The following is a 26,603-nucleotide window of genomic DNA, read 5'->3' as shown; positions in this document are numbered from 1 at the left end:
TTCTTTTAGTGGTATTTGATCCCATCTGTGGTTTATTTTTTGCACTATAAACAAAATATATATATATATATATATATTTTTTTTTTCTTTTTTTAATTTATGCTATAAAACATTCCCAAAAAAATTAAAAAATCCAATTTTTTCATCAATTTAGGCCAATATGTATTCTGCTACATATTTTTGGTAAAAAAAATAAAAAATACCAATAAGTGTATATTGATTGGTTTGCGCAAAAGTTATCGCTCCTACAAACTAGGGGGAAGATTTATATAATTTTTTTTTTTTTTTTTTTTACGTTTTTTACTAGTAATGACGACGATCAGCGATTTTTAGCGTGACGGTGACATTGCGGCGGACAGATCGGATCCATAACTGACACTTTTGGGGGCACCAGCGACATTACTACAGTAATCGGTGCTAAAATATGCACTGTTACTGTGCTAATAACACTGGCAGGGAAGGGGTTAACACCAGGGACAATCAAAGGGTTAAATGTGAGCCTAGGGGGTGCTTTCTAACTGTGGGGGGATGTACTCACTGGATGAACACAGAGACCTGCGTTCCTAAATAGGAGGAACACAGGATACCAGTGTTCATCACTGACAGACCTTGTTTATATATCGGCAGACCACTGTTCTGTCTCCATGGGGAGCGATTGCGGGTGCCCGGCGGATGCGATCCGCTGGACCCACTGCTTGGCTCCCCCTCTAGCCAATCAGTGCGTGCACGTGCCCCCACTACCTGCTACACAATGCGACGTACAGGTACGTTGTTTCACGTAAGAGGGCCGACCTGCCACAGTAAAACTATGGCAGCCGGTTGGCAAGTTGTTAGGGGCCCATGATCCTGGATTGGAGATCTCCAGCTGTGAAAAAAATGGGAGTGGATTTAATAAGTTCACTTTTTTCCAAAAATTCCAGGTCTTCTATGTACCAATTAGAGAACGGCCGATTATCAGCAAAGCCGATATATCGAGAGCCGATTTGCACTTTCCCCGATATATCGGAATCGGCCACCAAGGTGACCGATATTGCCGATATTTCGGGAAAGTGCTTGTACCGGAGTGATGCCTGCAGCTAGAGGCATCACCCTGGTACCGGCATCCCTAGCCGACGGTCGGCTGTCTTGTACTGACAACCGATGCGGCTGAGGATGTCCCCCCCTTCCACCGCCTTCCGCGGCTCGCCCGGGTTTCCCGTCCTGTGTCATGACATCACTTCCGGGTAATGTCTGGCGCCAGATTAAAAAAAATGACAGCATTCAAAACAGCCAAACTTGGCATTTTGAATGCTTTTAAGTGCAGAGGAGGGGTTTGGGGTCTTTTAGACCCCCAGATCCCTCCACAAGAGTACCTGTCAAGTAAAAAAAAAATGTTTTTAAATGTATAAAAATATCGGCCAATACCGATATGCATTGACCAAAATATCGGTATCGGCAACAAAGATCACTAGTACCAATATACCATTATTATACTTATTTTGCAGAAATAAAACATCTTTTTATTTATCTTCACACCCGTTACCTCACTGTCCAGCTGGCTCTATGAAAAAATGTCTCCATTACTTCCTGGAAGGACCTTAGGAAAAAACATCTGCAATATATATTTTTTTGCGGTTGGGTTGTAAAAAAGTAACCCTTAAAGTATTAGTAAACCCTGGAATTTTATTTTTATCTACAGGTAAGCTTATAATAAATCTCACCTGTTGGTAAAATGAATATCCCGTAAACATGCGAGCAGCAGCCGGTGACATCACCGACGCATGCACTCTGAAAGAATGGCATACCCGTGCCATTCCTTCAGAGCTGTGTGCCGCAGCTGAGACTTCCGAGAGAGTGGCGTCATCGAGGCTCATCCAATCAGACGCCTGGACTCCCCATTCCTGGAAGGAAGCCTGGGTGAAGATGAAAGCCTCTGACAGCATGCAGCTGGAGGGCTTTGTTTTAAGGTAAGTCTTTCATAATGTGCTAGTATGCAGTGCAAACAAGCACATTATAATATTGCCTTGCAGGTGGAAACTTTTTTTTTTTTTTTTACAGAGTTTACTACAGCTTTAAAGAGTAAAAACGATTTACTGAAGAAGGCTATATATATGTTATGGGATGTATTTCCCATCCTAAACCTAACATTGCACCTTTCCCTTGTAAAAAAAATAGTCAATCAATGATTAATCCATGTATTCAAACACTTCTTCTGCACACTACACTAATTACAAAATCAATCAATGTTTTTTGCAGAGGGAAGATTGACTTTCATTAGATAGTTCAACTGCAGATATACATAGAACCCTGTGGATTATTCTCCATTATGTGCCGATTTCCATTAGCGTAGCCCTCCTGGCTTCTCCACAGGAATGGAATCAGTCTTCCTCTTATAGCTTTATCTTTGCAGTCGCATATTGAGGCCAAGTAATGAAAGATACATTTAACTCATTCCATAGCTGCAGGACTATCAGGCTGAATTCATTGTAATGGGTGGAGAAGGGTCTTTCCCATTGTCAGGAAGTGCCTTCAGACTGCAGTCATTTCCCACCCTGATGTGTACATATGTACTGAACTGATAGTCAGGAGGGTGGTGTAGGATTAGTAATACAGCTCCAGAGGACTATTATTTATCACATGTGTTGAGTGTACAGTGATGGGTTAGAACTCTTTGAAGCTGAACTCCATGATAAACAAATATTGCCTAGATACAAGTGACGTGTATTCTTACTTGAATCTTGGCGTGCGTGTATTCTTTCCAGACTTGTGCAGTAATATGGGGCAGCACAGTGGTTAGCGCTTACACCTAGCAGCACCAGGGTTGTTGGTTCAAATCCCAACCGCGGCGCTACCTGCACAGAGTTTGCATGTTCTCCCTGTGCCTGCATGGGTTTCCTCCCACAGACATGCTGCTAGGTTAACCTCCCTGGCGGTATGATTTTAGGTGCTGAAAGCGGTACCATTATTTTGCATGTAATTCTTGTGAATGAGCAGCCCAAACCAACTGTATACATTTATTATATATATTATATATATATATATACATATATGTATACATATATTATGTATACATATATATATATATATACGAATATATATATATATATATATATATATATATAATGTATACAGTTGGTTTGGGCTGCTCATTCACAAGAACTACGTATATATATATATATATATATATATATATATATTTATATATATATGTGTATATGTATATATATATATATATATATATACACACACACTGTATATATATATATATATATATATATATATATATATATATATATATATATATACTGTATATATATATATATATATATATATATATATATATATATATATATATATACATACATATATTTACATAAAAAGTACAGTAAAACTGCAGGAAAGGGCACTGGGGGGCAATGTAATGTGATTTTATTTTATTTTGAATGGTATCAGTGTGTTTGGTGTGTTTTACATTTGAATTTGCCGCCGGTTCCACCCCTCGGCGGACGTCACGTCGCCGGAGACGGAAGCCGGGGCTCGCAGACGATCGGGAGGAAGCTCCGCCGCCGCATACCGCCCGCATTCTTCGCTGGATCCCGGAGAAAAGGTAAGTAAAACCTCTTCCAGGATCCAGCGATCTTCCTAGCGGTACCCCGAGTGTGGCTCGGGGTTACCGCTTTTGGCTCTAAAATCTAACCCCGAGTCACGCTCGGGAATACCGCTAGGAAGGTTAGTTGTCTCCTGTCTAAATTGGCCCTAGTATTTGGATGTATGAATGTGAGTTGTGTAAATTGACAGCGCTATATAAGTACCCCCAAGAAATAAATAATACATCCTGACACTGTGCAGCTGCTTTCCTGTAATAAAGATCAGTCAGTTCTGCTTTCTCTCCTTATGCATGGTGACTGGTCTTGTCTTCGCCCCTCCTGAGGTTTTCTGCAGGTAGTCTGTACTGGCTGGGACCTACTGGGTGCTTTCCCCAGCTCTGCTCTTCATAGGATGGGTTTGTAACAACATTTGGTAAACACACACAAAAATATATCCTTAAGTGCCGGTTCACACTGAAGCGGCACAACTTTGGGGGCGACCTGTGAAGTCGCGTGCACCGCGACTTCGGCACGACTTGCACGGACTTCATAAAATTAATGTCTATGCAAGTCGCTCCAGGTCGCCCCAAAGTAGTACAGGACCCTTTTTCTAATTCGGAGCGACTTGTGTCGCTCCTATTAGAACCGTTCCTGTACTACACTATGGGATGCGACGGTGCGTGACTTGTCAGGCTGACCAAGTCGCCCGACAAGTCGTACTAGTGTGAATGGACACTTAGACCCGGTTCACACTACTCCGACTTCTCAGGCGACTTGGCTGCCTGACAAGTAACGCTCCATTCTGTGCAATGGAACCGTTCTAATTAGAGCGACTCAAGTCGCTCCGACTTAGAAAAAGGTTCCTGCACTACTTCTGGGCAAAGTCGGAGCGACTTGTATTGACTTCTATTATGAGAAGTCGTTTGCAAGCCGCGATGAAGTCTTTGAGACTTTGAGTCGCCCTGGTGTGAACCGACTCTTATGGCCATTGGGGAATACAGCATTTTTCAATGATGACTGTCCATTCAGGTTTTGGCTATAGCAGAGGGCAATGAGAGCTGCTAAAGGTATAATGCAAGAATTCCTTTTACGTGGAGCTATAAAACTCTGCACATACAGTATGCTACCCAGAGTCCTCAGTTTTGCTCTCTTAGAAGTCTTTATACCCCTATCGCCCCAAAACATAATGCAAGAGCTTCAGTGGCCAAAAGAGATGTGCCCGATTGAATAATGGATTCAAAAAGTGTTCACCCAAATTTATATTTGTTTGCTTTTGGTAGCTTTTTTTTTTTTTTTCAAGCCTAGTGCTAATGGGTTGCACAAAATGACAGGTTCCCTATGAAGTGCATCTACACCCAAAAACAGAAATCTTATATAGAGCAGATCTCCAGTTTTTTGGTGGCTACATTCATTCAGGCTTTTTTTTCCCCTTTATTTCCTTTTCCTTTAGGTATTATTATTATATATTTCTCTGCAGCCTGCTCTCAGATGAGAACAGAGCAAAGCCTCTTGAAACTAGAACTGCAGATGTCACATGCTTTCTTGAACTGATGCTGCTGGTATGGGATTTATTACTTTAACTACAGTTAGTATTCAGATAAGCTTTTTTACCCCAATTTCAATATTGAATTTATTGGCTATATTTGGATCTAGTGGCAGGCATGCTTTTATGGTATTTTTTATGGATGCATGCCAAAATTATGGATGCATCCAGTTTAAATCCAAATTATACATTTTAATCTTGGTAAAGAGGTAGGATTCAATGTTCTACAATCTGCCAAAAAATAAAATAAAATGCAAGTTGCCTAGCTGGCCTGTTATAGCCCATTATAGGGTATAGTTTAGGTGATTAACAAGATTGACAGGGCATTTATTAAAATGATTGGGGTCACAGCAGTAACTCAGGATTTCTATAACAGCCAAGTTTATCAAAGTTCATTGTGAAAAGGGCACTGTGTGGCTCATGATGTTATTGCCTGTTAGGTGCCAAGCTTCAGCTGCTGGACCAGAGCCACCTTGTCCTTGTGTTTTGTTCTCACTTTACTCCAATGAGACAGGGAAACGTTTTTCCAGTGTGCAGTATGACTGATTCAGGAAGAGGCTTTCAGTAAAATAAATGTATAGCAGGTATACTGGTAGAAATAAAACACATATATCCAAAATTAGCTTTTTTTCTACCATGATGGAGATAATGCGGAAGGGTATTTCCAATATGGAGAGGTTCTTCTTGGTGCTTTTTTCTCTCTAATAGTATATATTTTCATTTTTTTTTTAGCCAATATTCATGTGCCTATGATACTGAATTAGATCTGTAGTATACAATGTCTTGAAAAAGTATTCATACCCCATGAAATGTTCCACATATTGTTATGTTACAACCAAAAAGGTAAATGTATTTTATTGGGATTTTATGTGATAGACCAACATAAAGTGGCACATAATTGTGAAGTGGAAGTATAATGATAAATGGTTTTCAAAGTTTTTTTACAAATATATATCTAAAAAGTGTGACGTGCATTTGTATTCAGCCCCCTTTACTCTAATGCCCTTAACTAAAATCTAGTGGAACCAACTGCCTTCAGAAGTCACCTAATTAGTAAATGGAGTCCGCCTGTGTGTAATTTACTCTCAGTATAAATACAGCTGTACTGTGAAGCTCGTAGGCCCCTTTCACACATACAGTCCGTTTAGTTCATCAGTTCAGTCACGTCAAAATGTATCAGTTTTCCATCCGTTTATCATCCGTTTTTCGTCCGTTTTCATCCATTTTTCATCCGTTTTTCGTCCGTTTTCATCCGTTTTTCGTTCACTTTCATCCGTTTTTTGTCCGTTTGTCAATTTACACCTGTTTTTCATCCGATCCGTTATTTTGACGGATGAAAAATAGGGCATTCATCCGTTCCAAAAAACGGACATTGACGGAAGCGGATGAAAACGGATGTTAACTGATGATCATCCGTTGTCATCCGTTTTTACATAGAGATGCATTGATGTCCGTTTTTCATCCATCAACGGATGGATGAAAAATGGACAAACGGACCGCATGTGTGAAAGGGGCCTTAGAGGTTTGTTAGAGAACCTTAGTAAACAAACAGCATCATTAAGGCCAAGGAACACTCAAGACAGGTCAGGGATAAGGTTGTGGAGAAGTTTAAAGCAGGGATAGCTTATAAAAAGATATCCCAAGATTTGAAAATGTGCAAAGCAGGTAGAGACATCCCCAAAAAGACTTGCAGCTGTAATTGCAGCGAGAGGTGGTTCTACAAAGTACTGACTCAGGGGGACTGAATACAAATGGACGCCACACTTATCACATATTTATTTGTAAAAAATGTTTTAAACCATTTATCATGTTCCTTCCACTTCACAATTAGGTGCCACTTTCTGTTGGTCTATAACAAAACATCACAATAAAATACATTTAGGTTTTTGGTTGTAACATAACAAAATGTGGAAAATTTCAAGGGGTGTGAATACTTTTTCAAGGCACTGTATTTCAAAGGAATTGTACCATTTGTCAGCTTGTCAACAGTTTAGAGCTCTTATAAGCTGCTCACACCCAGTTATTTTACAGTAAACTTAACAACAAAAATTGCCCCAATTACAGCAAGCACAACTTCTTAAAATGGGGAGCCAACATAGCATCCTATCTGTAAGGATCTAGCTGTCTGAAATCACGACTTCCACTACAGTAGGCATCACAATTGTTGCACAAAACATAGGTATAGCATATTTAAATTTTGGTCTTCAATTTACTTTGCAGTAACTCAAGTTTGTTTTGAAAGGTATTTTTTTTTTTCATATTTTGCATGCTATGAACAAGATTAATGTATTTTTTTTAACACAAAGGACTAAAACTTAAATCAATGTATTTAAAATACATTATCCATTAAATGTAAATATTTGAACTAACCTGTGCACCTTGACCTGAACTGTGTGTATTTGCAGAAACTCTTCTTTTTGCCTCTTCCGATGGGGCAATGCTGTAATTTGACAGTTTTAATGAGGAGGTCATGGTTTGAATGTCTCCATTTCTCTTGTTTTGCCTTGGTAGCATGGCCGAGTCAGTCTCACTGAACGAGGTTAACCTGCTATTCTTGGTTTCATTGTAGTAAGGCAAAGAACTATAGATTTGCTGCTGGACCTTGTCTGTGGGTGAGGCTTGGCTGACAAGGCTTCCAGTTGTATTTTGCCTTTTAAAGGGCAGTTTATAGTTCTGGATATGTGCTTTCTGCTGGCAGACCTGGGATGGCCGTAATAAGTGTTCATTTGACTTGCCTAAGTTTCTACTGAACTCATTTAAGTAAGCCGTATTGCCTTGTAAACCAAATGGTAGAGCACTGTCAACACTTCTAGCCCGCTTTCTATCCTCTGCATTTATCCTATTCCGTTTGGCAGACCTACCTCTTCTTTGCACAGGGACACTCACATCAAACTTTTCAATCAACTCATCTACTCCAGGAATACACCCAGTATCAATATCGCGACCTGTTCCAGGTACAAAAGGAATATACCTCCGATTTTCATGGCGGTTCACATTATCAGCATAAAGAGCATCCTCTTGCTCTTCAAGCCACAACTTTTGTAAGGACTGAGATGATGTTGCGGTTGCTGAAGAACAGGATGATCTACGTGAACGAAGTCCATCAACAGCCTGACCTGAATCTTGTCTTTTAAACTGAAGGACATCAGGCCTTGTTCTCCTAGACTCGGCAGTAATAGTAGAGCTTGTACTATATGGAGATCCATTACTGGAAGAGAAAGACTCTGAAGTATTGTTATCACTTGTACTACTCAGTATACTTGTATTGTCTGTCGGTGACTTGGTTTGGTCTTCTTGCATGGAAGATGCATCTTTACCATTTTGTTCAACTATATCAGCTGACTTACTGCGTACATTTTTAGAAGTAACATCTTTAGGTAGAAACATAAAAGGCTTGGAATCTTTCTTACTTTGCTCTTCTGTAGTCAACAAACCAGAGTCATTTTTAGATGAATTGTATTTGTCTATGCTCATGGAGTTTTCATTTGGATTATATGGTTTCAGAAGCTCAGGATGTCTTTGGAAATTCAACATGCTTGTTTTTAAGGTTCCATCTTTGCATTCTGAGGTGCTATTCTTGGAGTGGAGATAGTTACTATTATTTGAGGATTTGTATGACTTGTATGGATTTTCTGGAAAATCCTTGTCATCTGTCCTTAAAGAATTTTGACTGCCCTTTAAATTCAGTAACGATCTGTCTTGCGATAAATGTTCCTTTTCAGGTGGGGGAATATTACGTGATGAATATCCTTCTTTATTATTTAATACAATGAATGGATGCCCATCTATTCCCTGGACCCTGATGCTAACACCATAAGAACCTTCCTTTATATTATTCCTTGTCCTCCGTGTATTTTCTTCATTGCGCCGAATAATAACACCAGAGTCTTGCTTGTATTTTAGTCCATCATAACGTGAATCCATTGTAGTCTACTGACTCCAGCTGCAGAAAAACGACATTGACAAATTAGAAATTTATTTTGCTGTCTGCTATAAGAAAACAGAAATGATTATCTCTGAGGTGGTAGACTGTAACCCATAATATAATTTATAAGACCCCCCCTCCCCAAAATAATAAAAATAAAATGATGTGGCATAACTAAATAAAAACTAGCCTAATAATTTTATTGCAGTTCAAGAAGGTTAGTGCTTCTTTTAAATGTTTTCCTAAGGTTAAAAGTTGTTAATGTACGGGAACAGGAAAGTTTAAGAGATCCCAGTGGACCCAAAATTCCAGACAATGGATCCTCTGGGAAATTAAATGAAAATCCATTACATTCATCTATGGGTATTAGAGCCTATTTCCACAAGCAATCCAAGTCTTACACCAGGGATACAAACAGGGGTGAAACATGGCTCAGCATCTAAGCAGTATAGTTTCTTGCTCAATTAATAATGGAATCCTATATATGATCAATATGTAGGGTGGGATTACTTAACCGAACAGTAAACAGCAGCATACCAGTTGGATATAATTTCAAATTAAAGTATGCTAGGATATTTATATATATATATATATATATATATATATATATATATATATATATATATATATATATACACAGTATATATATTTATATATAAAATCTGGAACCGCCAACCCTTCTCTTTTATACGGCTGTTTATGCATTTGTAGCTTTATTCTAGGATTTCGCCCCTGCCACAGAAAATTATTAATTAGGCAATCAATTTTTTTTTAAATATATTTAGGAATCCACATCGTCCGCGTATAATGCAATTTTCTCTGATAGATTTCCTACTTGAATCCCCTGTATCTCCGTCGAGTTCCTCAAAACCATCGCCAGCGGTTCTATCATTAAAGAAAAGAGACCCGGGGATAGCGGGCAGCCCTGCCGTGTTCCCCTCTCTACAGGGAACCGTTCTGAAAGCATCCCATTTAATTTTATCGCTACTGTAGGACACTTATATAAAATATCAATCCATTTCCTAAATTTAGGCCCAAACCCAAATTCCTAATACCGCTCCCATATACCTCCAGTCTATAGAGTCGAATGCCTTTTCAATATCTAAAAAAAACAATACACCACCACTGGAGATATTTGGTCCCAGCTGGGTATGTGTAAATATTCTTCTGAAATTTATAACCGTAGTTTTTTTTGGCATAAAACCTGTCTGATCAGAAGAGACCAACTGATGAATAACCTTCATCAGTCTAAAACCAAGAGCTAGAACTTTAGCATCAGCATTGAGTAATGAGATGGGTCTATAAGAGGTGCAGAGTGCGGGATCCTTATCCTTCTTGGCTACTAGCACAATATGTGCTTCGTACATAGAATCGGGTAAACCCCCCCCCCCCCCCCCGAAAGCAGTCCATAAGCAACCCCTGCAGCTTTGGTATTAAAGATACCGCATCGTGCCTATACCACTCTACTGGCAGACCGTCGGGGCCTGGAGCCTTATCACTTGGTAGTAAACCCAGCGCTGTAGCTAACTCACCCTCCCCCAACTCTACCTCCAGAGATTCTCTATCTTCCTCTAGCAACTTGGGGAAATGTAGTATGTGTAGGACACTGCTCAACTCTTCAGGTTCATATTGTGGTATAGCCGCATAAAATGAGCTATAGAAAGTTCTAAATGTTTGTAATATATCCTCTATTCCTGTCAATAGTTCTCCCATTGTTGATTTTATACACGAGACTACTGTTTGACGGCTACCCGATGCTGTTAGTAGTTACTGTGACATACTGAAGCAGAGCATGATCCCCTCCCTTGGGGGACTGGGCCGTAGAGAAGTATTCCAACATGATAACGACCCCAAACACACCTCCAAGACAAACATTGCCTTGCTAAAGAAGGTGAGGGTAAAGGTGATGGACTGGCCAAGCATTTCTCCAGACCTAAACCCTATTGAGCATCTGTGGGGCATCCTCAAACAGAAGGTGGAGGAGCACAAGGTCTCTAACATCCACCAGCTCTGTGATGTCATCATGGAGGAGTGGAAGAGGACTCCAGTGTCAACCTGTGAAGCTCGGGTGAACTTCATGCCCAAGAGGGTTAAGGCAGTGCTGGAAAATAATGATGGTCACACAAAATATTGACACTTTGGGCCCAATTTGGACATTTTTACTTAGGGGTGTACTCACTTTTGTTGCCAGAGGTTAAGCCCCCGTTCACACTAAGGCGACCTGTGAGGCGACCTGGTCGCCTGACAGGTCGCCGTAGGTCGCCTCCCATAGGGAAGCTGCGGACCCGTTCTAATAGGAGCGACACAAGTCGCTCCGACTTAGAAAAAGGGTCCGGAGCTTCTTTGGGGCGACCAGGAGGCGACCGCCATAGACTTCAATGTTATGAAGTCCGTGGCGGCCGCTCCCAGGTCGCGGCGCGCTGAGGTCGCGGTGCGAAGTAGCGTCGCCCCTATGTGAACGGGGCCTAAGACATTAATGGCTGTGTGTTGAGATATTTTGAAGGGACAGCAAAATTACACTGTTTTACAAGCTGTACACTCACTAATTTACATTGTAGCAAAGTGTCATTTCTAATTTACATTGTAGCAAGTGTCACATGAAAAGATATAATAAAATATTTACAAAAATGTGAGGGGTGTACTCACTTGTGAGATACTGTGTGTATAATATATATATATATATATATATATATATATATATATACACACACACACACACATATTTTGAAGGTTTTCCAACAGTACCTTAACCACTTGCCGACCAGCCGCCGCCTTTATACAGCGGTAAGTCGGCAGGTTCCCGCGCATCGTCGTACGTCTATGGCAGTTCGTGGGAGCGGGGACGCCGATCCACAGGGCCGCCAGGCACCCATGATCGCTCCCCGTGAAGAGAGAGCAGCGATCTGCTGTTGTAAACACAGCAGACTGTTGTTCTCCCCAGAATCAATACAGAGCTCCTATGTTCCTCCTATTTAGGAACAAAATGTTGATTTCACAAGTCCACCCCCTCCACAGTTAGAAAACACCCCCTAGGCTTACATTTAACTCTTTGATCGCCCCTGGGTTAACCCCTTCCCTGGCAGTGTTATTTTTACAGTAACAGTGCATATTTTTAGCACTAATTACTGTAGTAATGTCACTGGTCCCCCCCAAAAGTGTCAAAAATGTCAGTTAATGGTCCGATCTGTCAGCCGCAATGTGGCAGTCCCTCTAAAAATCGCTGATCGCTGCCATTACTAGTTAAAAAAATAATCAAAAATTATATAAATCTTTCCCCTAGTTTGTAGAAATGATAACTTTTGCGCAAACCATTCAAAATACGCTTATTGGGATTTTTTTTTACCAAAAATATGTAGCAGAATACAAATTGGCCTAAAATTATGAATAAAATTAGATTTTTAATTTTTTTGATTTTTTTATTTTTTTATTTATTTTTTGGGAATGTTATAAGCAGAAAGTAAAAAATATTGTTTTTTATTTCAGAATTGCAAAAAAAAAAAAAAAAAAAAAACCGCACAGGTGATCAAATACCACCAAAAGAAAGCTCTATTTGTGGGGGAAAAAAAGGACATCAATTTTATTTGGGTACAGTGTCGCACGACTGCGAAATTGTCTGTTAAATTAACGCAGTGCCGAATCACAAAAACTGGCCTAGTCATTAAGGGGGAAAATCTTCCGATCCAGAAGTGGTTAAAGCTGGCTATACATTTGATTTTCGAACGAAAATTCTTAGTACATTTCATCACATCATGAGTTCCTCTATTAATACATATGAAGTGGGAAACAAAATAAAAACAACTCTCAGCATACTTTCTACTCTCAATCCGAATGTAAAAATCTCAAAAGAATATGATAGCATAGCTCCCAGCTGTCCTTCATCTGGAGGGACTGCAACTCTGAGACCAAATCCAAAGTCCCTCTTGCAACCTCAGTTGTCTCTTTTTGCAATGATGTGTATACATCGCTATACAAAATGTACTATCTTACTACCAAAAGTGTTATGGTGAACTAAAGTTTTTATCCAACCTCTATTACTATTACTCTTTTATTGCATTTGAAAAGCTAATAAAAAGGAAAAATAGAGGTCAAAAAGCCCTTATGTGGATTAGCCAATCATTTTCTGTGATTAGGACTTTGTGGTCTGTGTAACTGGGGCTGTGGCAGGGATGTGTCCTTTACCTCTATACCCCCTGCTAAAAGGAGTTTTATTTCAGAAGGTTGGGTGATATTTATGACAATATCACTTTTGCTGATGAGAATTTATTTATTTAATGTTAAGTTCACCTAAAAATATAAGGTGTTTCTATGAACTGTGAAAACAATACTTTAAGACTCCATTCACACTAGGTCGGATCCGACTTCGGGCGACCTGTGAAGTCGCATGCAGCGCGACTTCGGCGCGACTTGCACGGACTTCATAAAATAAATGTCTAAGCAAGTCGCTCCAGGTCGCCCCGAAGTAGTACAGGACCCTTTTTCTAAGTCGGAGCGACTTGTGTCGCTCCTATTAGAACCGGTCCTGTACTACACTATGGGACGCGACGGTGCGTGACTTGCCAGGCTGACCAAGTCGCCTGACAAGTCGTACCAGTGTGAATGGAGACTTACACTTTACAACACGCAGCTCTTTATTGTAGTTTTTTTTTTTTTTGGTTATTGATTTGCGCGGGTTTAGAACCTATGGGTTACTGTATTTTCTTTGCTTCTATGAATGCTCAATCAGCATATTTACAGTTTATTAAAAAAAAAAAGGGCGCATATCAAGCTCTCATATGCAGAAAACCAATAGCTTAATCCTGTAAAAAATATCTCCAGTAAACGTTTAATATAAAAATTTATATTATCATAACTGCAAATAGAAATTATTAGATTCCAGAATTTGTTAGATTTGTGAATAAAACAAATGAGTTAAAATGTTCTATTGTCAGAGGAAAAGTTCTACCTAAGCAAGTTACAAAAACTCACAATGCTAGTATCCAGCTGGATAGTGTCCTGTAAATTCTACATTTAATGGAATGTTCGGGTGTGTCTGCATACTTTCATCTTGATTATGTGTTCAAATAATAACTCACCAAGCAAAAGAATTTAATTGAGAGGCAAAGCATGGTTTCACTCCCAACAAATAGCATGCTTTGCTCATGAAATTACAACTCAATGTCCAAGTTTTTAGATGTGCATGAACAGTCAAAACTATGCTGTTTGAAGTGAACTGACTAGTGCATTTTATATGGCGGAATGGCCGTTATTTCTATAAACCATCATGGCACAGACACTACCACTACCTCCATCGCTGCAATGCAGGTTACCCTATTTCAGGAGAACAAGAACCTGAGCTATTGTAAATGCTGTACCAACAATGCACAGGCTAGTTCTACTAAAATTAAATTATTAATATTATTAGGCACGGTTTATATAGCGACAACAGTTTGTGCAGACAGTACAGTTATAAGAGGAAGAGGAATCAGAGGGCCCTGCTTGTTAGAGCTTACAATCTAAGAGTTGAGTTATACATAATGGATGCTATTCAGTGCTGCCGCTTTCCCTGAACTGTACTTTTCTTCATTATTGCCTGAATCAGCTGAAACAGGGAAATTATTGTTTAAAACATATGACAACTTTATAAAGAAATATTTATTTGTGAATGTTAATGTTTTGTTAGGTTACAGTCAACCTGTCCTTTTGACCATCCAGTGCAAAGTAACCGGAATTCTTTATAGGTTATGTTAAATTATTATGGAGTTAAGTGAAATACCCAGTACTTCCAGGTATTAGGGAGCATGTATCCTTCTCCCCTTTCTATCACTAAAGAGCAAATGGCACCTAAGCAGCCAATCACGAGATGAAACACTGCCATGTGGGAAAAAGGTATATTGCCCTGTGTAAGCTTTAAAGATACATTCCAGGCATGGTTAATGTTTTCGTAGGAAAAAGAACCAGTAGTAAATGCCCGAGAATATATGTTGCTCAATGTTGTCAATTTATGGATATTCAGACTGTGTACTTCTTTGGTCTCCTTCAACATGGCAGTACAGGTCATCTGCTTGAGTATCGTGGGCAGGCATACAGTATGTTACCCACACACACAACCCACTTCTCCTTATGGGTGAGATGCAGTGTTGATGGTTCTACTCGATTGGACCAGGTTGCCGGGTCCCCTCGATTGGCTTTGGTTGCCCTTACTTGCTGCCCTCACAGGGGTGGGGTTTGACAGCCTATGTGGCACCACCTTTCACATGCAGGGTGGGTGGGGTGCACGTTGGGGTATATAAGGATTCTTCTCCACGTGTTTTCCCTGTCATGGTGGCATGTGAACATCAGGAGCTAGAAGGTGAGATATTTTTTAATGGCACACGCTTTACTTTTATGGTTTGGCACTATTATACCTGTGGTCTTTACTATCTCTCTTGGATATTTGTAGATCTCATTACTAATCCAGTGGGAGCTTGGCTGTGCCTAATTTTATACTGTCGCAACTATTACCAATTAAAGGGGCATTCCAAGACATTGTGGAGTGATTAGAGTTAAAGGTGAAAATACTTAAAAGGTTACTATGAGGTCCCTAGAGAGTGTTTGAGTAATTTTCCCTTTATTTATTGAAACTATAGGCTGCTGGAAAATTCACTGGCTCATCTATAATACTTTTTCATCGTATTCAATAACACTTAGCTTCACTTGAGATTACCCATCTCGGCCCTCATGAAGCGAAAGCTTACCTGGATCATATAAAACTACGATCATTACCTGGATCATGTTACATTAAAAACTAGTCGGTGTTCTGTGGAACAAACAATCCCTATTTAAAAACATATGGACCCCCTGGCTCTCTTATCTTCAGGTCCCGGACACCTGAGGCTGACACCGTTTGGATGGCTGGATGGGATTCTGGACGGATGGGCTCTCACTCTCTTCTTTCTCTTTCCTTGATTTCTCCTCTTCCTGTTTCTTATTCTCCTTCCTCTTTTCTCTCTCTTTATATCTTACATTTTTATTTTTTATTTTCTGGTGCATTGTTGGCCCTACAGTTGGACCTTTATCCTCATTTTAAGGGTAAATGTTAGGTTTTGCTCATGACAAACTACCTCAGGAGATGTTTCCTTTGATATCTGGATGAAGACACAATTTTACTGGTTGGTACTATAGAGGTTACACTTAGTCGATCACATTACTGTAGTTTGTCACACCTACTTGTAAACTGCTTATGGGTTCGTAGTGAAACCCCTACCAACTTTTATCTACTATCGTCACCAATTTTTTCTCTTTTATTAAAGTGGAGTTCCATCCTAAATTTATACTTACCTCCATCTTCTTGCTCCGGGTCACCTGAAAAACAAATGGATAATCGCAATTTTTTTTTTTTTTTTTTACTTACCCTGTAGAGAAAATATACTTACCTTACTTCCTTCTTCCTCCCCTCGGCGGCCACGACGATTCGTCACTTCCTGGCTTTTGCAATGATTCCTGGAAGCTGAACATCATCGCTCCCAGGAATCAATGCGCCTGCACCGGCCCCGACGTCAGTTCCGATGCGCGCGCGGGGCCGGTGCAGTGCATCGTGGGACCGAAGAAGAAGGAAGTGGACGCAGAAGAGGATCGCGCTGGCTTCAAGCTGCCCACACCTGAGATGGCAGCGCTGGAGAATATTTTGTCAAGGTAAGTATTTCTTCTAAAAGGTAAGTGCAACCTGGGACAGATCAGAGGCTAGCCATTGTGGAATGTACTAGCCCTGACTGTCCCGGGGTATTTTTAGTAAAAAAAGTATATCCTGGGTGGAACTCCGCTTTAAGCAGTTTATGTTGACCTGTTTTATTTTGTACTACGTTGTGCTACCCAACAATGTCTTATCTTGTTACTCAAAACCTTAATAAAAAGATTGACACAGAGATTATTCACCTCAGCCCAGGACACCTGTATGGATACCTGGTATGATTTTTGTGATTACAAGCATAATGTATAGGGTTATTTTAATGTACCCCTTCATTTTTCGGTTTACATCTTAATATGAGTCGGTTTTAACTTACCCCTTTATTTTCTCTTATAAGGAATGGTTAACATTTCCTTTATCAAAAAATTATTGATTGTATATGAGGATCTTAGGCCTATGTCTGTCCACCAGACTTGAATAGCATGTGGACATCCCGCCATGTTGTGTATGTGTATATATATATATATATATATAATAAGAAGTAATATATCTTCCATGTTATTCTAGAATCAGACACCTAATATAGTATGGTCTTGAAGAAGCTACGCATCTAGAAAAACGCATTGACCAGCAGAGGAGGACCTTTATACCTCTACTTATAGCTCTACTCTACCTCTAAGCTATAGTTTACACTGTACAAGAGAGGTGTACTTGTTATGGTCCAAAATGGGGTCTATATATTCTATGATACATCAGTGGTATTTGAGCACTATATGTTCCTAATATATTTCGTATATGCAGTGGCGTTTCTTACTACTTGTAAATAAAGATTGTTATGTTTTTATAAACTTTTGTGTCTGTCTCATGTCTGTGCCATATTGTCAGGACATGTTCCTGCAAGTTCCTATGGATTCATTTTTACATCTTTACCCTGGTCCAGCTTGGACCAATGTAACTATGTATTTACAATACTTGGCCAATACCCCAGGAATGATGTCATCAATGCCCCTGGTGCTGCTTCTCCATCTCGTCTAACCAGAGAACACTTTGCCTTTATGTGGCAGGCTGGCCATTCAGCACGGCCCTAGAAGCAAGTGAACATAATTAGAGTCTACTTAAGTGATTTTTAGCTTCATCGGGCAGATATGGTATATACATAGTTACATTGATCCAAGCTGGGCCAATGTAACTATGTAAAAATATATTATGACTTTATTATGGCTTTCTTCTGTAAATACAAACTGACACAAGGCTCAGCCCCCGTTCACACTGGGGCGACCTGTCAGGCGACCTGGTCGCCTGACAGGTCGCCGTAGGTCGCCTTCCATAGAGGAGCTGCGGACCCGTTCTAATAGGAGCGACACAAGTCGCTCCGACTTAGAAAAAGGGTCCGGAGCTACTTTGGGGCGACCCGGAGCGACCTGCATAGACTTCAATGTTATGAAGTCCGTGCCGGCCGCTCCGAGGTCGCGGTGCGAGCAGCGCGCCGCGACCTATGAGGTCGCCCGGCAAATTAGCGTCGCCCCAGTGTGAACGGGGCCTTACACAGGGCGATCTACTTGGGGATCTGGGGGAACACGGTGAAGGTAAATATTAGTAAAATTAGTGCACTTCTAAAGAGAACCTGTTACATTTCCCTTTTTTTTCTTTTATTTTTTTTAATCTTTATTTATTTTGATTCTTTTCCTACATAGAAACAAATAACAAAGATTACAAAAAAAAAAGACAAAACATAAATCTCTATTAATACAACCAAATAAGCTGGGCGTACAGGGCAAAGCAAAAAAAAAAAAAAAAAAATTAAACCCATGGCCCTACCAACAAGGCACCTAAGACACTAACCAATTTAATCACATTAGGAAAACAGTGCATAGGGTAGCCATTAGATATAAGCCCGCTTACTAAGCATATAGAGAAAAATACAATGGCCCACCTAAGGTAACCTCCGCTTTAATATAGCTCGGTTCCTCTAAGTTAGACATACCAGCCAGATAAAAGAGTACTACTTGAGAACACACACAAAAAAAACAAAAAGAAAACGGATAATAGAACGTCACCAGCAGGGAACAGCAGAGTATACCAAATTTTCCCCCCTATAGATCTACTATACGCTAAGATACAAAGATAGTAAAATGGGATGTAATGATATTCAATTTTACTTAGACTATAAGGACTCGTCCAGTACAGGCCTAGGGTCCACTAATTGGAAGTAAATGGCAGTCTACATGACTGCTCAGGTACCTTAGCTGAGGTGTAGTGAATCCAGGTGTTCCAGATACTATAAAATTGCTCATAGCGGTCCCTGCATTTCGCAACTCATTCTTCCGCTGCCATAATGCTGTTGACCAGGCGAATCCACTCGGATCGTACCGGGACCCGAGCTGACTTCCAGTACACCGGGATCAAGCGCCTGGCCGCATTTAGCAGGTGAGGTAGAACCGACTTTCGATAGTGGCGCAGAGGAATGGGTGGCACATGTAATAAGAAAAACTGCGGAAAAAACATTTCCCTTAATGAGCAAAGTGAAAAGCTCACTGTACTACTGCGTTTTCAGTTTAGATGACCTTGTTCTGTTTTCTACTAAGTAAATAGAATGTACAAACAACTACAAAAAGTAGTAAAAAGACATTTTAAATGTATTCGCTATTAGTCATTATATGTGTGTTGTATTTACTCTCTTAGCATTCGAATGTGTTAGACCTTAACTAAGTATCACCATCGTTTTAAATTACTTAACAATACTATTACTTAAAATGTTCTTTCATGTTGCTCACAAAGCAGCTTGACCTTCTTCTGCTGATTTCTCAATTATATACAAGGTTGCATACTTTGCATAACTTGGCAAGTCATCTATTTACAATGCAGAACACGTATTAAAGGAGCATTAAAAACTTTATGTTTTGGTATGTGGCAAGTGATAAGATTCTCATTTCATGACTAATGTTGTTATGCAACCCATGACGAAGTCTACATATATCTGAGTATGGCATTTGTGTCTTGGGAATGTAGGGCACAGATGTGTAGAATACATATGAATAAGATTAGGGTGTTTATACAAGGCAAGCATTTGTGCTGAGGCTGTAAAAGGTAATGTGAGTGCTTATGGACATAAAACATAAACCATACAAAAAAATCTTTATATATACACACACACACAGTATTTCACAAAAGTGAGTACACCCCTCACATCTTTGTAAATATTTTATTATATGTTTTCATGTGACAACACTGAAGAAATTACACTTTGCTAAAGTAGTGTACAGCTTGTATAACAGTGTAAATTTGTTGTCCCCTCAAAATAACTCAACACACAGCCATAAATGTCTAAACCGCTGGCAACAAAAGGGAGTACACCCCTAACTGAAAATTTCCAAATGGGGCCCAAAGTATCAATATTTTGTGTGGCCACCATTATTTTGCCTTAACCCTCTTGGTCATGGAGTTCACCAGAGCTTCACAGGTTGCCACTGGAGTCCTCTTCCACTCCTCCATGAGAACATCACAGAGCTAGTGGATGTTAGAGACCTTGCCCTCTTCCACCTTCCATTTGAGGATGCCCCACAGATGCTCATAGGGTTAGGTCTGGAGACATGCTTGGCCAGTCCATCACCTTTACCCTCAGCTTCTATAGCAAGGCAGTGGTCGTCTTGGAGGTGTGTTTGGGGTCATTATCATGTTGGAATATTGCCCTGCGGGCCCAGTCTCTGAAGTGAGGGGATCATGCTCTGCTTCAGTGTGTCACAGTACATGTTGGCATTCATGGTTCCCTCAATGAACTGTAGCTCCACAGTGCAAGCAGCACTCATGCAGCCCCAGACCATGACACTCCCACTACCATGCTTGACTGTAGGCAAGACACACGTCTTTGTACTCCTCACCTGGTTGCTGCCACAGACGCTTGACACCATCTGAACCAAATAAGTTTATCTTGGTCTCGTCAGACCAGAAGACATGGTTCCAATAATCCATGTCCTTAGCCTGCTTGTCTTCAGCAAACTGTTTGTGGCCTTTTCTTGTGCATCATCTATAGAAGGGGCTTCCTTCTGGGACGACTGCCACGCACACCAATTCGATGCAGTGTGCGGTGTATGGTCTGAGCACTGACAGGCTGACCCCCCACCCTTTCAACCTCTGCAGCAATGCTGGCAGTACTCATACGTCTATTTCCCAAAGACAACCTCTGGATATGATGCTGAGCATGTGCACTCAACTTCTTTGGTTGACCATGACGAGGCCTGTTCTGAGTGGAGCTTGTCTTGTTAAACCGCTTTATGTTCCTGGCCACCGTGCTGCAGCTCAGTTTCAGGGTCTTGGCAAGCTTCTTATAGCCTAGGCCATCTTTATGTAGAGCAACATTTCTTTTCTTCAGATCCTCAGAGAGTTCTTTGCCATGAGGTGCCATGTTGAACTTCTAGTGACCAGTATGAGAGAGTGAGAGCGATAACAGCAAGTTTAACACACCTGCTCCCCATTCACACCTGAGACCTTGTAACACTAATGAGTCACATGACACCAGGGAGGGAAAATGGCTAATTGGGCCCAATTTGAACATTTTCACTTAGGGGTGTACTCACTTTTGTTGCCAGCGGTTTAGACATTAATGGCTGTGTGTTGAGTTATTTTGAGGGGACAGTAAATTTACACTGTTATACAAGCTGTACACTCACTACTTTACATTGTAGCAAAGTGAAAAACCAGAAAGGAACCACTAGTCCCAATAAAGGCAAAAAGACCAATTAGAGATCCATAAGCAACACCCGTGAGAAGGAATATATGGTAAACTGCTTACCAGACCCTTAAGGTCTTCTGAGCAAATAGGCAGACCACAAATCGTTTATACAATGGGGAAAGGTCAAATGGATTCCACGGAACACTCCTCAGGTAGCATTAGGCAGCAGATATTTGGACAAGTGGTTCCTTTCTGGTTTTTCTTCATCACTCTTTTAGGGCACTTTATTCTTCACTTATGGACTTATGATTTAATATTTTATACCAGAGGACCTTTTCATGTTTTGTTCTGCTGGGACTTCTAGTGTCATTGTGTTTTATTATTTACACCTTTAGAGTGTTCACATCACCTACTATTAATTCACTTATCATTGATTGTTTTCCATGTACTAGTGCTACACAATTTTTCTTACATACTTTGTTAGGTACACCTGTTCAATTGCTTGGTAACACAAATTTCTAATAAGCCAATCACATGGCAGCAACTCAATGAATTTAGACATCTAGACGTGGTGAAGATGGCTTGCTGAAGTTAAAATCAAGCATCAGAATGGGGAAGAAAGGAGATTTAAGTGACTTTGGACGTGGCATGGTTGTTGGTTCCAGACGGGCTGGTCTGAATATTTCAAAAACTGCTGATCTACTGGGATTTTCACACACAGCAATCGATCGGATTTATAGAGAATGGTCCGAAAAAACAGAAAATATCCAGTGAGCGGCAATTGTAGGGATGAAAATGCCTTGTTGATGTCAAAGGAGAATGGGCAGACTGGTTTGAGGTGATAGAAAGGCAACAGTAACTCAAATAATCACTCGTTACAACCAAAGTATGCACAATACCATCTCTGAATGTGCAACACATCGAACTATGAAGCAGATGAGCTACAGCAGCAGCAGACCACACTGGGTGCCACTCCTGTCAACTAAGAACAGGAAACTGAGGCTACAATTCGCACAAGCTCACCAAAATTGGAAATAGAAGATTGGAAAAACGTTGCCTAATCTGATGAGTATTGATTTCAGCTGCAACATTCAGATGGTAGGGTCAAAATTTGGTGGTAAGTGTAGTAAAGTATAGTATAGTAAAGTATAGTAAAGTATAGTACAGTATAGTATAGTATAATAAGTATAGGATTATCCAGCGAAAGATACCCATTTATGCTGTAACCTTGCAGCTGTAAGGTGAGAGACTAGTAATGTATAGTGTGATGTGTCCAGAAACAGATCAGGGTCATCATTTTTAATAAACCTCATATTTTATTTCCCCAAAGACACATTTCATGGCTCAAACTTGATATTTCCTTAGTTTGAAGGTGATACACAGATATCTGCAAATATCACCTTTAAAACTGAAGAAATTGCAAGTTTAAGAAACAAAACGTATCTTTGGAGAAATAAAGAAATGTGAGGTTTATTCGGCACAATGACACCGCATTAAACATTTTTTTCTGTGGATACACTGGTTTGTACCCTAGGTCTATATCTTACTCCCTACGCTATATCCCAGTCAAACCCAGAGAACAACCACCACACGACTACAACATGACAATTACTTTTCTGCATGAGAGTTTTAGAGTGTGTAATCTATTAACACCACGACAACATACTAACTTCTTGACCACCTATATTTTTCCAACTAAATACTAGTTCCACAGCATTCTAAATCTAGCACCCAAAATCAAATTTAAAAGTGACAACAATTCTCATGTTTCAGACAATCACTGTCGAGTTGCCAAGCGAGCGAGCAAGCAGAGTTGCCAAGAATATACTGTAAATAGAGCTAATGTGAATGAGTTAACATAGCTTTACCCAGACAGCCTAGTTTTTACACATTTGCTGGACAGTGTCTCTGATTTAACGCAGAAGTAAACTCCCCTGTCCATTGTTAAAAAGCTTCCAAAACCCATCGCTAAAGTTCTTTAAATGTCTGGCAACAAGTCAATACACCAATATTTGCATGCTTACTTTGTGTTGTGATGAAGGTCGCACTACCCTTGCTGCCACTGAAGCAGGCACCATCTTTGATGTTTCCTGGCACCTACTTCCTTCATGCCCTTTTCCACTGAAAATGCACATCAGCAAAAGATCCTACACAAGCGCAGTAGTTAGTCATAAGGGGTTGCTGAAAGGAGATAGTATATCATGACAGTGAGCGCCAATGTTTGAGGTGTAGGCCGATGTCAGACAAGCAAGGTGCTCTGAAGGTCTTGGCATAAAAAGGATTGTAGAACTAAAAGAATTCACTGAGCATCTGCAGGTACATATCACCTGCCAAAATAGCATAGCTACCGTAATTCAGCAAGGCTTTAGAGGACTTTACTACTAAAGAAGTAATACAGTGCATCCGGAAAGTATTCACAGCGCCTCACTTTTTCACATTTTTTTATGTTACAGCCTTATTCCAAAATGGAAAATGGACAACATGAAATAAGTTTATTTGAAAGCTCTGCAAATTTTTGGAAAAAAAAAAAAATCACACGTACATAAGTATTCACAGCCTTTTCTCAATACTTTGTTGAAGTACCTTTGGCACCAATTACAGCCTCAAATTTTTTTAAAGTATGATGCTGCGAGCGTGGCACACCTATTTTTTTGGAAGTTTCTCCCATTCTTCTTTGCAGGACCTCTCAATCCCCATCAGGTTGGGTGGGGAGCGTTGATGCACAGCCATTTTCAGATGTCTCCAGAGATGTTTAATCGGGTTCAAGTCTTGGCTACGGCTGGGCCACTCAAGGATATTCACAGAGTTGTCCTGTAGCTACTCCTTTGTTATCTTGGCTATGTGCTTAGGGTCGTTGTCCTGTTGGAAGATGAACCTTCGCCCCAGTCTGAGGTCCAGAGCGCTCTGGAGCAGGTTTTCATCAAGGATGTCTCTGTACATTGCTGCATTCATCTTTCCCTCGATCCTGACTAGTCTCTCAGTTCCTGCCTCTGAAAAACATTGTATTGGCCAGGTTATGAGCGGTGCCCGGTTTCCTCCAGACATGACGCTTGCAATTCAGGCCAAAGAGTTCAATCTTTGTTTCATCAGACCAGAGAATTTTGTTTCTCATGGTCTGAGAGTCCTTCAGGCGCCTTTTAGCAAACTCCAGGCGAGCTGTCATGTGCCTTTTACTGAAGAGTGGCTTAATTCTGGCCACTCTACCATACAGGCCTGACTGGTGGAGTGCTGCAGAGATGGCTGTTCTTCTGGAAGGTTCTCCTCTCTCCATAGAGAAATGCTGGAGCTCTGTTAGAGTGGCCATAGGGTTCTTGGCCACCTCCCTGACTAAGGCCCTTCTCCCTCGATCACTCAGTTTGGCTAGGTGGCCCACTCTAGGAAGAGTCTTGGTGGTTCCAATCCTCTTCCATTTACAAATGAAGGAGGCCACTGTGCTCATTGAGACCTTCAATGCTGCAGAAATCTTTCTGTACCCTTCCCCAGATCTGTGCCTCGATACAAACCTCGGAGGTCTACAGACAATTCCTTGTACTTTATGGCTTGGCTTGTGCTCTGACATGCACTGTTATCTGTGGGACATTATATAGACTGGTGTGTGTCTTTCTAAATAATGTCCAATCAACTGAATTTACCACAGATGGACTCAAATCAAGTAATAGAAACATCTCAAGGATGATCAGTGGAAATAGGATGCACCTGTGCTCAATTTTGAGTGTCATGGCAAAGGCTGTGAATGCTTAAGTACATGTGATTTTTTTTTTTGTTTTTTTATTTATTTATTTTTTTAATAAATTTGCAAAGATTTCAAAACAAACGTATTTCACATTGTCATTATGGGGTATTGTTTGTAGAATTTTAAGGGAAAAAAAATGTAATCAATTTTGGAATAAGGCTGTAACATAACAAAATGCGGAAAAAGTGAAGCGATGTGAATACTTTCCGGATGCACTTTTATATTATGTAACACCTCCAGAAAAGGTTTACTTCCACTTTAACAGAGCAACCGTGGCTTGCTGAAACCCCTGTAGGTCTCCTGGACTTTTTTGGCAGTTGATCAGTTTTTTTCTGGCAGAGGAGTTATGTAGGAGTGCTTCTTTCAACATTTCTAACATCAGTATGCTAAAATCCTCCGAATGCAACGCACAATAATTTTGGCTAGAAATGAACTTTAAACCAGAGGATGACCAAACAAGCAGCACAAGCCAGGAAAAGGGAACATTTCCAATGTCGTATACTGGCAACCTAGAACGATAAATACTGGTGTTTGCAACCTCCCTGCCTTCTCTCTAGCCATACTTGTATTCAGTCTTGTTGCATATACTGTAAAAGTGTAATTTAAAGTGTATGTATAGCTGTATAGCCAAACTTTTTTGTATATATTTTTTTTTTTTATAGAATAGGGAAGGCTTTATATTTTGCGTTGTCCCAGAGAAGCAACAGGAAGTGATAGGAAAAATAAAATACAATTCTCTTCTTAGGGAACTGTCACTGGGACAGGTGTCCCCATTAAAAGATTTAGCCTCTCCTCTTGTTCTGGTGACAGCTCTAATGATTGGATTTCTCTTTACATTCTGTCTTAATGACAATGGACACCAGGGAAAATACTAAGGATTAACCTACCTAGCTGGGAATCCAACCGCAATCTGTACACCGCTCACGCAATCAGTAGGTCACTGACCGCTGCAGATGTTCACCCTGGCTCGCCACTGAAGATCCAAATGAAGAAAGGAATATGGTGGCACACCACAGTGAAGTCAAAATCTTAGAAGTCCTTTATTGTCACCATGCTAGACAAAAGCACAGGAAAATAGTTGACGCTTTTAATATGAATCTCTGGTGCTTATTCCTTATGAGTGATCACTGGTGATTTGTGTGAAACGCGTCAACTATGTTCCTGTGTTTTTGTCTGGCCTGGTGACAATAAAGAACTTCTAAGATTTTGACTTTACTGTGGTATGCCACCATCTTCCTGTCCTCATCTACCTAGCTGGGAGACAGACAGTAATAAAAACTTGACAAGGGTTCCAGTCCTTCCCTTTTCTATCCAAAATGTAAAAAAAATTGGATAAACATACAATTTGAGCTTTCATTCAAACCAGAGTATTTTGTAGCTTAAAGATCAACACTCCAAAATGCTCCAAAAGCCAAATTCCAATTTTAAAAATTGTCAATTTTCACATTTGAGGGATTATGCTGCTGTAGCTCCAAATTTGACAAAATACATCCGTTTATTTTGAAGCAGAACCGAGTGTTATGAC

The 26,603-nt window shown here is 40.3% G+C and overlaps 1 protein-coding gene across 2 annotated transcripts in view; it reads right to left on the bottom strand.

Annotated features, from left to right (window-relative positions):
• The window catches only part of CGNL1 (cingulin like 1), a 191,895-nt gene that overhangs the window by 127,533 nt on the left and 37,759 nt on the right, over positions 1 to 26,603 (bottom strand). For both annotated transcript variants that reach the window (XM_082254053.1, XM_082254054.1), the window contains exon 2: positions 7,480 to 9,042. In XM_082254053.1, coding sequence (XP_082110179.1) covers positions 7,480 to 9,033 — 1,554 coding nt within the window. In that variant the 5' untranslated portion in view covers positions 9,034 to 9,042. The remainder of the gene's footprint in view (positions 1 to 7,479; positions 9,043 to 26,603) is intronic.

Source organism: Pelophylax lessonae, assembly GCF_965119305.1.
Source record: "Pelophylax lessonae genome assembly, chromosome: 4".
NCBI lineage: Eukaryota > Metazoa > Chordata > Amphibia > Anura > Ranidae > Pelophylax > Pelophylax lessonae.
Note: the sequence above shows the minus strand (reverse complement) of the source record. Positions and strands in the feature narration are given on the sequence as shown.